General features: G+C 25.6%; 2 protein-coding genes across 5 annotated transcripts in view; one reads left to right on the forward strand and one right to left on the reverse strand.

The window, feature by feature from the left end:
* LOC122627206 (nicotinamide/nicotinic acid mononucleotide adenylyltransferase 1) overlaps positions 1–8,600 on the forward strand; it is an 18,594-nt gene extending 9,994 nt beyond the window's left edge. Inside the window, exon 6 of one of the 4 annotated variants that reach the window (XM_043808169.1) lies at positions 9–234. In XM_043808169.1, the coding sequence (XP_043664104.1) occupies positions 9–38 (30 nt within the window). In that variant the 3' untranslated portion in view covers positions 39–234. Of the gene's footprint in view, positions 1–8; positions 2,290–8,473 lie in introns of those variants that run through there. The other 3 variants (XM_043808171.1, XM_043808172.1, XM_043808170.1) reach the window with 3 other exon arrangements.
* LOC122627208 (ABC transporter G family member 20-like) lies at positions 3,965–13,630 on the reverse strand. The gene is made up of 14 exons (XM_043808175.1): positions 12,988–13,630; positions 12,291–12,535; positions 11,897–12,074; positions 11,696–11,789; positions 10,804–11,059; positions 8,910–8,976; positions 8,361–8,598; positions 7,443–7,620; positions 7,225–7,340; positions 7,079–7,149; positions 6,771–6,859; positions 4,822–4,998; positions 4,634–4,720; positions 3,965–4,519 (listed from the first exon to the last, which is right to left on the reverse strand). The coding sequence occupies exons 1-14, from the start codon at positions 13,089–13,091 to the stop codon at positions 4,308–4,310; spliced, it is 2,112 nt and encodes a 703-aa protein (XP_043664110.1). The 5' UTR covers positions 13,092–13,630; the 3' UTR covers positions 3,965–4,307.
* Between the last annotated feature and the right edge of the window lie 2,319 nt (positions 13,631–15,949).

Here is a 15,949-nt window from a genome sequence, read left to right on the forward strand (position 1 = left end):
TTTTCCAGGGTACAGCAAAACCTGCATGCCTACTGTAAGACAGATGATAGTTGACTGTCTTGCTGCTCGTCCCTTGCCAATCCGATGTGGCCCCTGCCTTACTGCTAAAAGTACTAATAATGCTACTAACAATCGCAGTAGTAATGGCGCCAATTGCGTTAGTAGCACGGCTAACAGCAACATCAGCAACAGCTACATCATCAACAACATCAACAAGAACAACAACAACAACAACAACAACAACAAGAACGTACACCTATGAGAGAATACTTAGAATTCGCGAGATTAATATAATATCGTGATATACAGAAGATTGCAACGAGATCACAATAAATAGGTCAGTGCAGGAACTTGCATATTTTTTTTCTTTTCTCTTTCTCTTTAATTTGATCTTTAATTTGAAACGAAAGCAATTTTGAAGTTTTCTTAAATGTCTTCTTTTCTTTTTTTCAAAATTTTCTCTCTCACGATAGAAGATATTGTATTTGTATAATTTTCTTTTAAAGACATTTCTCTTAGGTGTGTGTGTGTATATATATATATATATATATGTATGTATGTATGTATATATATGTATATATATACACGTAAATTATATTCGATTAAGAATCGAGATAGATAAACAATACAAAAGGAACAGGAAAATTGATAATATTTCTCGCGATAAAGAATAGAATTACTGGTAATATTTGTTTTAGAAATATCTATGTGTGTACAAAAGAATACATATATGTGTGTATATATTTTACAAAAATATACATATATATACATATATATATATATATATAGATGAGAAGAATTGTTTAGCACGAAAATAGCAAGAACGTGTTTATTATTACTTTCAGAGGGACATTATAAAAATTTTGTATGAATTGTTATTTTTTTAACGAAAGTCGACTTATATTCGATTGATTCGTACATACCTATGTACGAATTTTTGATTGATACATATGTATATGTATATGGTTAGAGACTGATTTATAATCGTCCATGTGCTGGAATCGACCTTTTTATTTTCTTAGTTATATGTTCGATTTTGATATATACGTATACAGGGTGTTCCATTTAAACCCGAACGTCTACATATTTTGACTGGATTGAGCGTAATAAATAAATCTTATAAAATTTGCACCATTCGAAAAATCAAATACAATGATATAGATATTTTTTTTTATTTTCAAGATCATTTCTGCGAGATATCAATACATACGTATTTCTTTTACTATAGCATAATCGATAATAAAAATAAAAGCCATTTGAGAGGTATCAGTTTCTTGATCTTGAGATGATTTCGTAGAAAATCAAAATTATGTTTGACGAAAACAAATGTGTAAATTAAAAAAGTAAAGTGTTGGAATCATTTATTGAGGTAATTTATTTATCTTTTATTATTAACTATCCTTTTTAAAAAGTTATCTTTAAACTGAATATGTTCTGTAATATATCTACTTGACGCACAATCAAAAAGAAATATTTAGATATTCAGGTTTAATTAGTTAGAGAGGAAGCATTTAAATTTCGAGAGGCAATCACATAATCTAGAATCGTTTAGAAATCATTAATCTTTTTTTGGTTTTCATAACAAACTGCATCAATTTTGCTATAGATCAATGCTATTTTTTACAGATTTTCAATCTCATTTATTTAAGACAGCTAATATCGATAGTCCTAATGAAGCGCTTAACGTTTATAATAATTTTATCGTCGTGCCTATCCTTTCCTCTTTCTCTCCTTAAAATTCAAACGAAATAGCCTTACGAGTTAATTAATTAATTAACTAATTAATTAATTAATTAATTATATCTATCACCGGAGAAGAAGATAATAATTGTAATAGAAAATCAAGCACGAAATTATATGTATATATAAGTTTATATTTAACAAATACTGAAGAAGAACAAATACCAACCATCTTGGTGAAATAGCCTTACAAATTAATTAATTAATTAATTAATTAATTAATCAATTGTACCTCCCATTAGAGGAGAAAATAATAATTATAACGAAGAGTTGACGATCGAATCTACGAGCACGAAACTATAAGTATATAGAAGTTAATATTAAACGAAAAAAAAAAGTATAGAAGAAAAATAAAATATCAACTACTATCAACAACAACAACAAGAACAACAACAACAACAACAACAACAACAACTGCAACAACGTAATCTATTACTCGCACGTTGTATATGTTTGTAATATCGCATTTAAAATGTTATGCTAAAAATCGTGAATCATATTATTGAAACATGTATGCCAGGATGAAAGAAATAAATCTTGAAGGAGAAAGATGATGTTTCGATCAATTGGAAAAAGTGAGAGGAGTATATTCATACATATAAGGTAATTCAAGAATGACATGGCATTGCTGATGAAACAACTCGTTCTCATATTTTGTAGATATAATCCAACTTTCAAATATTTTAGTAACGATTTTATATCAGTAGAACTGGTAATCATTAAGAAAATTTATAAACAATACTCTTCGTTCTTTTCCGATTAAGAAATTATTTCTTTTTTCTTTCTTTTATTTTTTTATAGTTTTTTATAGGGAAAAAAAATTACAACAAACGATTATCTCTGGATTCTTGATGAAGTATTTAAACATTGTTTTTTTAACTTTTATGTTTCGTAACGAAATTTATATGCGTGTGTATGTGCAATATGTTTATTAGATTATCTAAACTACATAATATTTATAACAAAAATGAAATTATTTGCAACGAAGTAATTTTAATTTATTTGCACAAGTAATTTTAATTTCATTTCCGAATACATAGGGTTTAAATTAAAATTCATTAAAACCGCGTAGGAATATTTAAAAGAGTTAATGTGATCCATTGTGCCTAACAAAAAAATAACATTTTGTATGTCGTATAAAAATATTGATTTTTATTATTTTTTTATATAAAAACACATACACATACACAGATACAATATTTACGATTACATCGTTGTACAATCGTAATTTTCTGAAACGTAAATGAAATTCGATGTAAATTAAATTATTCTTCGTTATCGTTGAAATAATATATATTCAGTAAAATAGACTCGGTGAAACATATTTCACTTAAGTTAGAAAAGCTGAATTAAAGAAGTTAATTTATTATTATCTTTCTTTCTTTCTTTCTTCTTTCTTCTTTTCTAAAACGAGATATATTACATTGATACTTTTAAATGCTATAATAAATAAAATTACATTTCTTTTCAATATACAATATGAGAAATAAATCTTCATCTATTGGTCTTTCTAATATAAAAACTATTTTGAGATATTTTACGTTTTGTAATTTTTTGATTTATTTATTATAATAGTTGGGAGCAACGTTATATTGTGATCGCATTATTGACTAGACAGATAATTCGAGAAGAAATTTTTTCGAATAAATCTTTATAATATTAAGTTTGGTAGAAAGATCAAGTGTTATTATCAAGTAAACTATAGTCGTTCATCAGGAAAAAAAGAAAAATGCTATTATATACTACGTATGACTAAAGTCATCCGATCACACTCAAAATCGGAAATATACATGTTTTTTTTTATATCAATGTTTTATTTATCGAACACTACTTATTTCTTATTATCGTGATAATAATTTTTAATATGAAAGTAATTCTTCAGAAGGTTAGAAGTAAAACTCGATAAGTTTAGATATTGTTTGCACGTGAATTATACATTTATGGCACTTATGGCACGGAGTCCCGTTCAGCAATAACTCTCTGACGGTTAGTTCCTCTATAACGGAAGGATTAATGATCTATTGTTATAATTCCTATCACGATCCTATGGTAGAATAGATTTATATGAAAATTTCTATTTAACAATAAAATTTACGTTCGAATTTCCGCATCGTTCTCTCATCGATTTATTTTTAAATACAAATATTATTATGCATTTATATATATATATATATATATATATATATATATATATATTAAAAAAAAGAAAAAAACTGAATTTATTACATTAAACATATTCCACGAATACTTTCTTTCTTTTCGCTCATTAAAAAAGTAACTCATTAAAATGTATACGCATTTACACATATATACACGCGCACATATTTAAGTTTTATAATAAAATATACATTATGCAATCGTATAAACTTCAAAAGAAGATACATTGAGAAATAAGGAATATTATTAGTTAAAAAAAAAAAAAAGAGAACAAAAAGCTTATACAAATTCAATGACCTTCGAAATATTCGACAATCTAAGAAAATCTAAATAATTAAAACCCTGATTTTTAAGACCCGTTATTTTGTCATTTATCTTTTCTTTCTCTTTTTTCTCTTTTCTTTTTTTCTTTATGATTTTCTTTTAAGGCCATAGAAACAAAGGAGGATCATGATTATTGTCCATCCACTTATCACGAGAAAACCGATGTAAACCTCCGGATTATTAACAGAATGACCTTTGACTAAGATCGCTCTTAATGAAACACCTGGTACCGTTGTTGGCAAACAATAACTTAACCATTTAATTATAGGTGGTATTCCTTCGATGGGCCAAAGAAATCCTAAAAGAATTATAAGAATGTATTAGGAATTATGATTTTTTTAATAGTAATCCTTTCTCTTTTTCATTTCTTTTTTTTTTGTCTTTTTTGATTCTATTTCTTAATCATACATACCACCAAGAAGTATTATAGGATAGAAACTTCCAGTGACGATATAATCCGCAAACAGATGTGAATTACAGTATACCGAAACTAAGAAACCTGTTGATCGGACATATTTTGTTGTTGTATTTATTTATTTATTTATTTATTTATTTAGTCGTTTATTTTTAGTTAGATAGAAGATAGTATATAGAACTTACCATAAAACAATCCACATAGACCCATAAAAAATATCATCATGACAACCGTGAATAGGGAGCCTTTACAGTCCAAATCAAAATAAGCAAAGCTTATTAAACAAATTAGTAAGACCTGTATAATAACTATCGACACTTCCACCACAAAGTGGGAGAATAGTATCTCTGATGTTGTCACTCCTGAAACAAACATTTTTAATTATAGCTTATCTGTTTACCGAGATCTTTGAGATCAGAAAAACATCGTAGTATTCTTACACGATTTTTTGTTTTATTTTTTATCCTTTATCTAAACTCGTCGTAAAAGTTAATATCATTTAAATGTCATTTGAATTAGTTATTTGTTTTAACGAAGATATTGTTTCGGTAATATAAAAACTACATATATATATATAAGTAAAAAATGATAGAATTAAAATAAATTATTTGAACGTTTAGAGAAAAAATATATATACTCGAATGAAACAGTTTCTAAAACGTAAATAGAAATGCAATAAAAAGAAGAAGAAAAGCTCGGATTATCATGCATACGGAATTAGCAGAGAATGCAAAATAATTTGCAAACTACATACATGCGTAACAATTTTTTTTTATGATTTTCCATTATTTATTAAAAGTGATTTAGATAAAAAATAAAAAAAATGAGTGTGTCTGTGTGCAGGGAAAAAAAGAAAAAGAAAACAAGTTATCAAAATTTATGCTCGAAGTTAATTTTTCATTCATTTAGTAGCGTCTTGAATTACATCACGTTTCTTCCTCGAAAGAAATAGAAAGAAAGAGAAAAAAGAAAAAGGAAGAAGATAGAGAAGAGACACATACACAAATAATAATTAAAGATTTTCTTCACGTAAGTCGACACGTTAATAGTATCGCATTTCGCATATGAATTATTATCATTTAATTTATCGAACAGAAAGAAATGATTTAATAACATGTTAAAAAAAAAAAGATATTCTTTCAAGAGAACATTGAATAAAATATTACAATTATCTCTGTAAAACTTTTTAAAGAATTCATTTTATTTCTTGTTTTATATTAATTTTAAAAAATTAGTTCAAGTAATAAATGAAGAACAAAATGTATAATAGCTCTGCGTAGTAGTGTATTAGAATAATTAAATTAATGAGTCTTAAATAATCGATTCCGATGAATCGAATTGTATCGAATAAAATAAATGAGTATATAAATGAATATAAATAAATGAGTATATCAATAAATCGTAAATATATGTATTATATTTCATGGGTGTTATGATTGTATCTCGAAAAGAAATTCGAATAAGAAAGATACTTTCAAAATGGCTTTTGGCCTCTTTTTTTCTATTCCTCTTAAATCCGACAGGATTTATCATTTATTTTTCACCATTCATTCATCGATTATATGCAGATTTGATTACGAACATTTGATTAATGTGAATATATAAATAAATAAAATGCGCGAAATAAATAAAAAATGCATATTTATTGTCAACATTTTTCAAAAGCGAATAAATTGTAAATAAAAAGAAATAAATATATAATAAAGCGAATGTTTTGTGCATTAATAAAAAAAAAATAAATCGATAAATCAGGCTTACATAAAACTTATGTCACGGTTTGAAAAATATGAAAAAACTAAAACGAAAATAAGAATAAAATAACTGCTTCCTCATTTACATATTCGAATGTTTCATTTGAAATGAAAGTATTTATTTAACTTGCACTTTTTAATAATTTTAACATACAAAAAAAAATTCGTTTTAAAATACACTACGAATAAGATATTACTCGATATAATATTTATTTAAATCAAATGGCATTTTATTTAAATGGGTTTATTTAATGCCAAGTATTTATTGTTTTTAATAAAAAAATTATTCGTTTTGGAGCACAATAATATTCTCTTCAATGCACATATCTTTTTAAATAATTCTCTATTAAATCGTATCCATTAAAAAGTACATTTTCGTTTACCTTGCACGATACTCCTTTCCCAAACGCCTTCATGCCTATCAGAGATTAATATCGCTGTTGTCATTACTGTTGTTACGAAAAAAGTTAATCTGAAAAAAAGAAAAGGAAAGAAAGAATATATCGATGAAATTTTAAGCATGACTTCTTTGACCTACGTCGATATAAATATTCTCTGAAACGATTAATATTGCATACAAAACATGATTCAAGAGAATGTTCAAATATTTTTTTTTAAATTGTTTCTTTAGAACTTGAATATCTTTTAAAGGTATAAAAGAAGAAGAAAAAGAAATAATAATTTAACTCACGATAAGATAAAAGTAGGTGAACTAAAATTGATATAGTCGTCGTTCTTTTTGCCAAAAATAGGATTCTCGAACTGAAATAAAAAATTTCAAATGAATACAATCAGAATGAAATAATATTATATACGGGAATAATTTAATTTACATACACTTAACGGTATATCCATAATTTTTAAAGGCAAGTGACATTCTGTCATAATATTTCGCATGCTCTTGAAATATCCGTCATAGAGTCTATTTTTCAAAAAAAGGCCTATTTGTCTGTCTATGAAAGAAACAGAAAAGGAAGATAAGTCAAGGCATTCAAGTTTTTTTTTTTCTTTTCTAAACGAATGAAAAAGAATTATGCACTTCCAGAAATACTTACTGGCTACGTCCAACCAAATTTTAATCTCTCCCGTTTCGATATCATCTTCTTCGATATATCTAAAATTTTCCAATCTTCTTTGCAAAGCTTGCGTAAAGTTTTTACTAAAATATATTATTCCAGAAAGTTTTCCTTTTCTTAAATCCTCCTTCACATCCGGCAAGTAATCATAATATACCTTCGATAAAAATAGATTATGATTAAAAAAAAAAAAAAAAAAAAAAACAATCTTTTTTTGTGTCTATAAACGAAATTATATTAACTTATTACAGTATAATTATGTATTAAATGTAACTTATATCCATCGAAATTATTGCCGAATATATAGGTTATTTAGCTAAGAATTAATTTTCTGACACAAGAAAAAAGAAATAAGATTTCAAAAATATGAATATACGTATGTGTGTGTGTGTGTGTATGTGTAATAACGTTTTTTGTTAACTCTCATTTAGTACTGCTGAGATAATTAATTGTTTACTAATGCATTTTGCATTTTGCAAAACATTAAAATGTTTACAAAAAAGTATGCTTTATTAGTAATATTCAAATTAAAATATTGCGTAAATTAATAATTTTTCCATTTGCATCGACTAATACTTTTTTTTCTTTATAAAGAATCTCGAACTATCGATTGACATATTAAAGAACATATAATACCAATGCAAAAAATCTAATACAAAAAATAAAATTGACTTTTTGGCTTTAAATGTTTATACATTTATATTTTTTGTATATATACTTTTTGTATATTTACAAAAAAAATAATAACATCAGAATATATTTCCAGCGAAGCTAGCAGATTATTATGTTAGGATCAATAAAAATGATATGTCAAATACTCATATTAGCTGAGATATCCTGTTTGCATATGGATGAGTGCATATATGCATTATACATATATCTGTTTTTGTTACTCACTTTTTTCGCAGTGGTATCATTTATATCGTGTAAAAATCGACAGCTAAGATCAACGAAGTCGCATATACCACCAAAATCGTTATGCGTGTAAATAACACTTCCTTGTATTTTAGCGAGGTCACAGTTATCGGAGTCGTGATTAACGACACCGATTAGCAAATCTTTAGGATCGTGACCGAAAGCATAATGAAAAACAAGAAGTTGAATTATCGGAAATCCTATAGAGAATAAAATTCCTCTGTAAGTAAAAATTATATTATCAATTATTATCAACCGAATAAGATTCCTTTGTAAGAAACAATTACGTCAACAAATTATTATCGTTATCATCATCGTTATAATAATAATAACAATAATGATTATAATAATTATAATAATTATTATTACAATATAATTATAATTTAATTTTAATTATTCTATTATTATTTTAATTACAATTTCATTATAATTATTATTGTTTTTACTTGTAATCATTACAAGTATATTTCGCTAATTATTGCATCATTTTACTCGATTATCAGAAAAAAGAAGATTAAAAAAAAATCATACCCAGGATGACGTAGAAATTGCGTAATATTCTTGATTATAAGAGCCTTTAGTTTTCTAGAAGTCGAGGCTGTAAAAAAATTATTCCTTATTATAAAATTCTGTCAAGAGATATGCTAGCTAATTACAAAAAAAGAACTAAGATAAATATAACAATGATTTGAAAGAAAAAAGTGCCTACTATTACGCTTCTTTATAACTATTTTTTTTAAACGTTCGTCATCTTGAATTTCTTTTTTCGAAAGACGTATGTAAATGCAAACATCAACAAATATTGAAACGTTCGATTAATTCTCAAAATCGGTAAATGTTTGAATCAATTTAGTTAGATAGTATACGAATTTATTCAATCAGGTCATTGAATGATTTATATTATGCTTTCGTGAAACTCAAATATCGATATGTTTGAATATTCGAATTATGTAATTGGAATATATGACGTAAAAGTTAAGTGCACAATGTGAATTTCTAATATAATACAATACGATAATCATTATTTATAAAACATATTGATAATTATTATTTATAACTTGTTGTTATTTAATTCAAGATGAATACAATTTTAATTATAGATCGAAGGTTACTTATGTAAATTCTAGAAATACGGTAGACTTGCGTAAAAAATTAATATGCATATCTTTATATATATAATACTCATTATACATACGTATTGCATGTGACGTATCTTATAAAACGTAGAGAGATGTATAGTATATGTGAATAGTTAAAGTAAAACTTAAATTGACAAGAGAATTGAGAGACGAGAAGACAAAAATGATCCCAAAACGTCAAGAAGATAAAATATTACGAAACAAGCTAACGCGAGTTAAATGGGTCTATCAGAAAAAAAAAAAAAAGAAAAAAAAATGATAAATTCGCAAAAAAAAGAATGATAATTTCGCAAAAAATATTTCAACAAGATTAATTGAAAAATATAACAATGCAACGCAAAAAATCAAGGCAAATCAGTATCATAAAAAGTTATAAAAGTAAGCATATATAAATATATATATATATATATATATATATATATATATATATATATATATATATATATATATATACACGACATAATGAAATTTTAATATTAAAGAAATTTAATATTTAATAATTTATTAATAAAATGACGTAGGATTTAAGAAATTATAAGGAAAAAGAAATCTCGCATAATTTGAGAATATCTAAATAGAAAAAATTTTAAATTTGGTATTTTTTTAGAAAACGAATTAAGAATGTAGAAATATATTAGTAAAAGTATATTTAATATATAGTTATTTATAAACAGAGAAACTAAGAAAGAATTTGTGAAATTATCTGAAATGAAAATTTATCGAATTTCAAATCTTCAAGTTCTTTATTTCTCCTAAACACCACGACTAATCTGTTTATAAACGGATTATTGATACGTTTCAAAATTATTTTACTTCTATCTGTTTTATTTTTATCTTTGCACCAGTCCAATATAATTGAAAATTGGAAAGAAGAAGAAAATTTTTATCTAAAAGCAAAAACATCTCGGAGTTAACATATCGTTATAAGCAATTTCATTTAATTGTGTAAAAATACACAAATAAATAAGTGAACGTGGGAAATATAATTGAAGAATAAAGTATAAATTTCGAAAGAAATGTGAAAAAAGAATCATAATTAGTTAGCTTCTTAAGTGTCTCCTTTCCTCACTTCTCTTGTCGATTTCGAAAATAAGACATAGAAATCGCATGACGTGTCATTTTTTAAACAGAAGAAATACCTTTCAGAAATAAACAGAAATAAAAAGCATATTGCTGCAATATATATATATATATATATATATATATATATATATATGCATGTATGTATGTATGTATGTATGTATGTATGTATGTATGTATGTATGTATGTATATATGTATACGTACATAAATTTTTAATTGATCTTGTAGGAGCATTCGGTGGCCTTGTAGAAAGATTGATAGAACCTTCCATGAATTCCATTTCATGTATCGTCTCAGAATTATCATTCACATTTGTGTCAATTTCTGAAACATTTCTATTCTCCTCTTGAAGTTTACTCAATTCCAGAAAGGCATTCTCTAAATTATCACATTGGAATCGATCCAACAATTGATTTGGCGTGGTTTGTGCCAACAATTTGCCGAATCTCATTAGACCGATCTAAAAAATGTAGGCTTACAATTAATATTTATTTATTTATTTATTTATTTATGACAGACTTTTTTCTAATCTTTATTTTACATAATTTCCTATTTTTAATATTAATGCAAGCAATGATTATTAATTAATTCATTAGAGTATTTTCTATAAATAAACTTATTATCTTATCGTTTTTTTTGTTTCTTTATTTTCTTTTTTCATATGTATATTTTATCGTACGATATAACTCACGAACCGTAAAATAACATTTCTTTTATTCTCGACCGACTTATTTTTCTTTTCTTTTCTTTTCTTCTCCTATTTTACTCGGCGCACAATTACGCAAGACAATGCAGAGAATAAATTTTATATTATAAATCTACTATTAATAGTTCGTGCGCGAGAATCTTAACGTTCATACGCGACTGCTTTCTATAACTGTTGTCAGACATACTGTTATCAAAAGGAGAACTATAAAGATAATATTCTTAATCGGTTCGCATTCTATTTCTTTACATTGTATGCTTTTTCGCACGATATCTCGCAATGGTGAAATTGACGAAAGTCGAAAGCGTATTAACGTAGAAATCTTTAAAGAATCCAAGATGATTACTAATCATTGAGAATCATTTTTCTTTTCTTTTTTTTTCTGCTTACCTTGTCCGCTTGTTTTGCTTCATCGATATAATGTGTTGTTATGACAATGGTAACACCGTTTTCCTTCGTTATCTTAGATAAATACTTCCAAATACTAAAGAGAAAAATAACTTAGAAATAAAAAAATCAAGAAACAACAGAATTAAATTAAATCGAGTCGATCGTACAATCGGAAAAGTCAAAAACTATATTAAAACTTACTTATCTCTTAAAACTGGATCAAGACCAACGGTAGGTTCGTCAAGGATGAGTAACTCGGGATTGTGAAGAAGTGCGGCGGCAAAGGATATTCTTCTTTGTTGACCACCGCTCACATTTTTTACAAGTTGATGCTTCGGTGGTAATTGCAAGAGTTCGGTTAGATCTACGTATCTCTCTTCTGAAATAGATAGAATTTCGAATCAAAAAAAAAAAAAAACAAGAAAGAAAAAGAAAAAAAACGAAGAAAAAAACAAACAAAAAATATCGAAGAAAAAACAGAAGAAATAATTCTTTCTTTTTAATCTTTTTTTTTTTTTATTAATCAAAACTTGTTATCCTGGGTGTTTTTATTCTATCACATCCTGACAAATAAATTTTTGAAAATGGGCCTCACCTATTTCCTTATCTCTCATTCCGTTGATTCTTCCGAAGTAATATAACGCACCAATAATAGAAAACTCGCCTACAAGAGAAATGTCTTGCGGCATAAAGCCGACTCTTGATCCTGGAATACCAGAATTTTCATTGCCCGGTTTACCTCCAAGTACCCAAATATCTCCGCTGTCTATTTTTCGTATACCGACGATGCACGATAAGAGAGTCGTCTTTCCACATCCACTAGCGCCCAATAGTCCATATCTGTTGGTATTATTATTATTATTATTTTTCTTTTTTCATGCGAAAAGAACAATAAAAGAAATAAATGTTCGTTAAAAATTTTACATTATGTTTAAAACGTTTTGAATTCATTGCATTTGGGGATTTAAATATTTGTTCGATCTTTTTTGTGAAGAAAAAAAAAAAATATATATATATATATATATATATATATATATATATATATATGTATGTATAGAATTTGTTAAGCATTGTTTTTTCTTTGTTTCATATCATATTATATCATATTCTAATAAGGATTTTAATAATTTTCTAATATGGTGCAATCAAGGTCGTTGTAATTAGCAGAGAATGTCTCTTCTATTTACTTTTACTCCTTGTAAAACTTTCTTCTTATTTCGCTTGACGTAATCTTATAACGAAAATAAAATCAAAACGAAAGAGAAGAAATTTCGATTATAATGAGTACTTACATGGAACCTTTTGGGACTGATAGGTTCAATTCGTCAAGAATTTTCAACTTTTTTCCATAATATTTCGTCACGTTTTTCAGAACGATTGCCTGAGTTTCGAACATTTTCTTCTTCCCCAAGTTGGATTTTGAAGATATTAATCTGATAATAAAAATTAATTAAATATTAAAACGAAATAATCGAACTGAATCGAATCGAATCGAAGCGAATCGAATCGTTTTACAGAAAAGAAAAATCAAAACTTCGTTAAATATTGTTGCTAGTTCGTACATATCTGTCGATTTCATCACGTAAAATGACTGACACTTGGTTAACCACGACTATGTAGTATACTGACGTTCTAACATCATTATTTACATAAGAAATACGAAAAGAGAGAGAGAGAGAGAGAAAGAGAAAGAAAGAGCGTACTATTGCGCTTCTGTACGTTTACATTTGTATATTATTCATCTTGTTCGCGTCAACCTATTAATATTTTTTGTTTTTTCCTTTGTTTTTTCTTTTCTTTCATATATTTCCATATGACTCAATCGAATTTGTTTCTTTAAACTAAAGTGACTGTTGACGCGGAAAGAATTGATTGATAACAATCGTTAGTTTTGTATTATTTTCCTCTTTACTTCTTCAGAAAAAAAAATCTAATAGAATTGTTATTTAAATTATACTTATTGACGTTTACGAACCGACTAGGAAATCTTTGAAATTTTTTCAAAATCGCTTTGATAATTAATGGTTATCTGTCTACTATGTCAAGGATCTTTCGATAAAGGCAATTTTATTGCCACTAAAATTATTCGATTATAATTTTTATCGAGTGATTATTCGTGTGTGTGTGGATATGTATGTTGAAATACATATAAAATATACATACATATAAAATTTTATTTCTTTCATTATAAAATGAAAAAATTTAGAAAAATTCTCGCATTACGAAGGAATAATTTGATATTTTAATTAAGCTCGTTAATATACTCGAAATCTTTAAATTTACGATGTAATAATCGGGAATTCATTACTGATAAGAAATTATTAAATAAACGATAAAATATAAAAAGTCACATATTCGTCACGTACGACTTCTCGTTGATTATATATACAAAAGATTAGATTGTTTTGCGAATTTTTTTCTCTCTCTTTTTTTTTTTTTTTTTCTTAACTAATGAAGTTGAAGATATTTAATAATTTTCTAAATTATTCGATGTACAAGACAATAAAACCTCTTGGTATTTGATCTAACGTTCGGTCTACGTCCGCTTTATTAAATTAAATTAAGGTCATTTTTACGGTACGCTTACCTAACGTTATTATTTACAGTCTATTTCTAGTATAATTTTTATAAATAAAATTTAAAAAAGGAAATATTCCCTTGGAAAGGAAAGATCTAATGCATGTAATAATTATCATAATTTATCATGGAAAATTACGTATTCCTAAAGTAATTAATTAATCGTAACAAACGAGTATTTTATGATCGTAAAAAAGTTGTTAGTATAGTTCGATCGTAATCTGTATATTCAATATGACATTAGTCTGCTTTAGGTTTTCCTTATGAGAACTAGTTTCGTATTCGATTCGACTTATTATATTAAAAAGTTATTATTCAGAGAGAACAGCTTTTTGCTTAGATTTCATCGATTTGCTTAGATTTCTCATAAACGTAAAATAATATATAAGATAATTTATATTCTTTGAAATAAAAGATGAAATTAATCTATTCGATTATTTTTTCTATTTTTATTTCGGTTCCTTTGCATTTACAAGTGAAATTTCAATGGCGTTTTTATTAGTACTATTTAAAAATGTTATGAATAATGTATGTATAAGTATAATATATGTTATGTGGCTGTGTTAATATATGTTAATTGGCTATGTTAATAATTTATGAAAATTTTAAAAATTCAATTCAGAATAATTGCTCATACATCAAGACAATAAGCATATACAATGAACAATAGTACATACATTTATATCACATAACTATAATTATATTTTAATGAAATATTTTAATTAAACGTTCAATATAATCCGAAAATGTCTCTTTGGATTTACAAAGAGATTCTATAATAATTAATCTTTCTCATGTTAGGAGTAATAATTATTTATAGATATATAATAATGTTTAAATAAAGGATGAATTTTATTTTTGTGTTTCTTTTTTTTTTTTTTTGATTATTATAACATTAAAAATTTTTAATTATTAAAAAATATAAATAATAATGAAAAAAATATAACTCTTTTATAATTGCATATCTTCAATTAGCCTAATATTTCTTTAGCGACGTTTGACCAAAACAAGATTAATAAAATTGTGCAAAATTAGATACTTGTATTGTAACTTCCAATTAATGTATAGCGCATAAACGTTAAATATGGTCTTTAATTGATCTAAATAAACATTAGATTTTAATGACATTTGATGAATAAATATTTAATTTAGATTTTAAAAATAAGTTGTATACTGATGTTAATAAAGGTAATACTGATGTATACTAAGGTAACGCATTACATAAATGCATTAACGAATAAATGAACATAATTTGAAATGTAGTAGATAATTGCATCATTTAAAAGGATATATGCATATGATTATTAAGAAAAAATGAAAAAAACAACTGAATTAATAGTTATCTAAGTATTTTATGTTAATCTTACTTAATAATCTTGAATAGATCAACTACTAGATCAATTATTTCAAAAATTATTCATACAGTTATTAATACATTTAAATTATGTCTATCGTTTATTACTTTATCATATCGGTTTTATTAGAGAAATGTGTAATACTTCCAATTATTGATAATCGTTCGTTCAATATCTAAAATAGTAAAATATACATAATCTGAAGGAAGAATTTATTGTAAAGTTAAGGTAATTACATCAATTTCCATTCGAATAAAATGATTTCTGATGTTTTTTAACTAATTCTATGTTTTATTTCGAATGAAAAGTTAAAAATATGTAA

Source organism: Vespula pensylvanica, chromosome 2, assembly GCF_014466175.1.
Source record: "Vespula pensylvanica isolate Volc-1 chromosome 2, ASM1446617v1, whole genome shotgun sequence".
Taxonomy (NCBI): Eukaryota; Metazoa; Arthropoda; class Insecta; order Hymenoptera; family Vespidae; genus Vespula; species Vespula pensylvanica.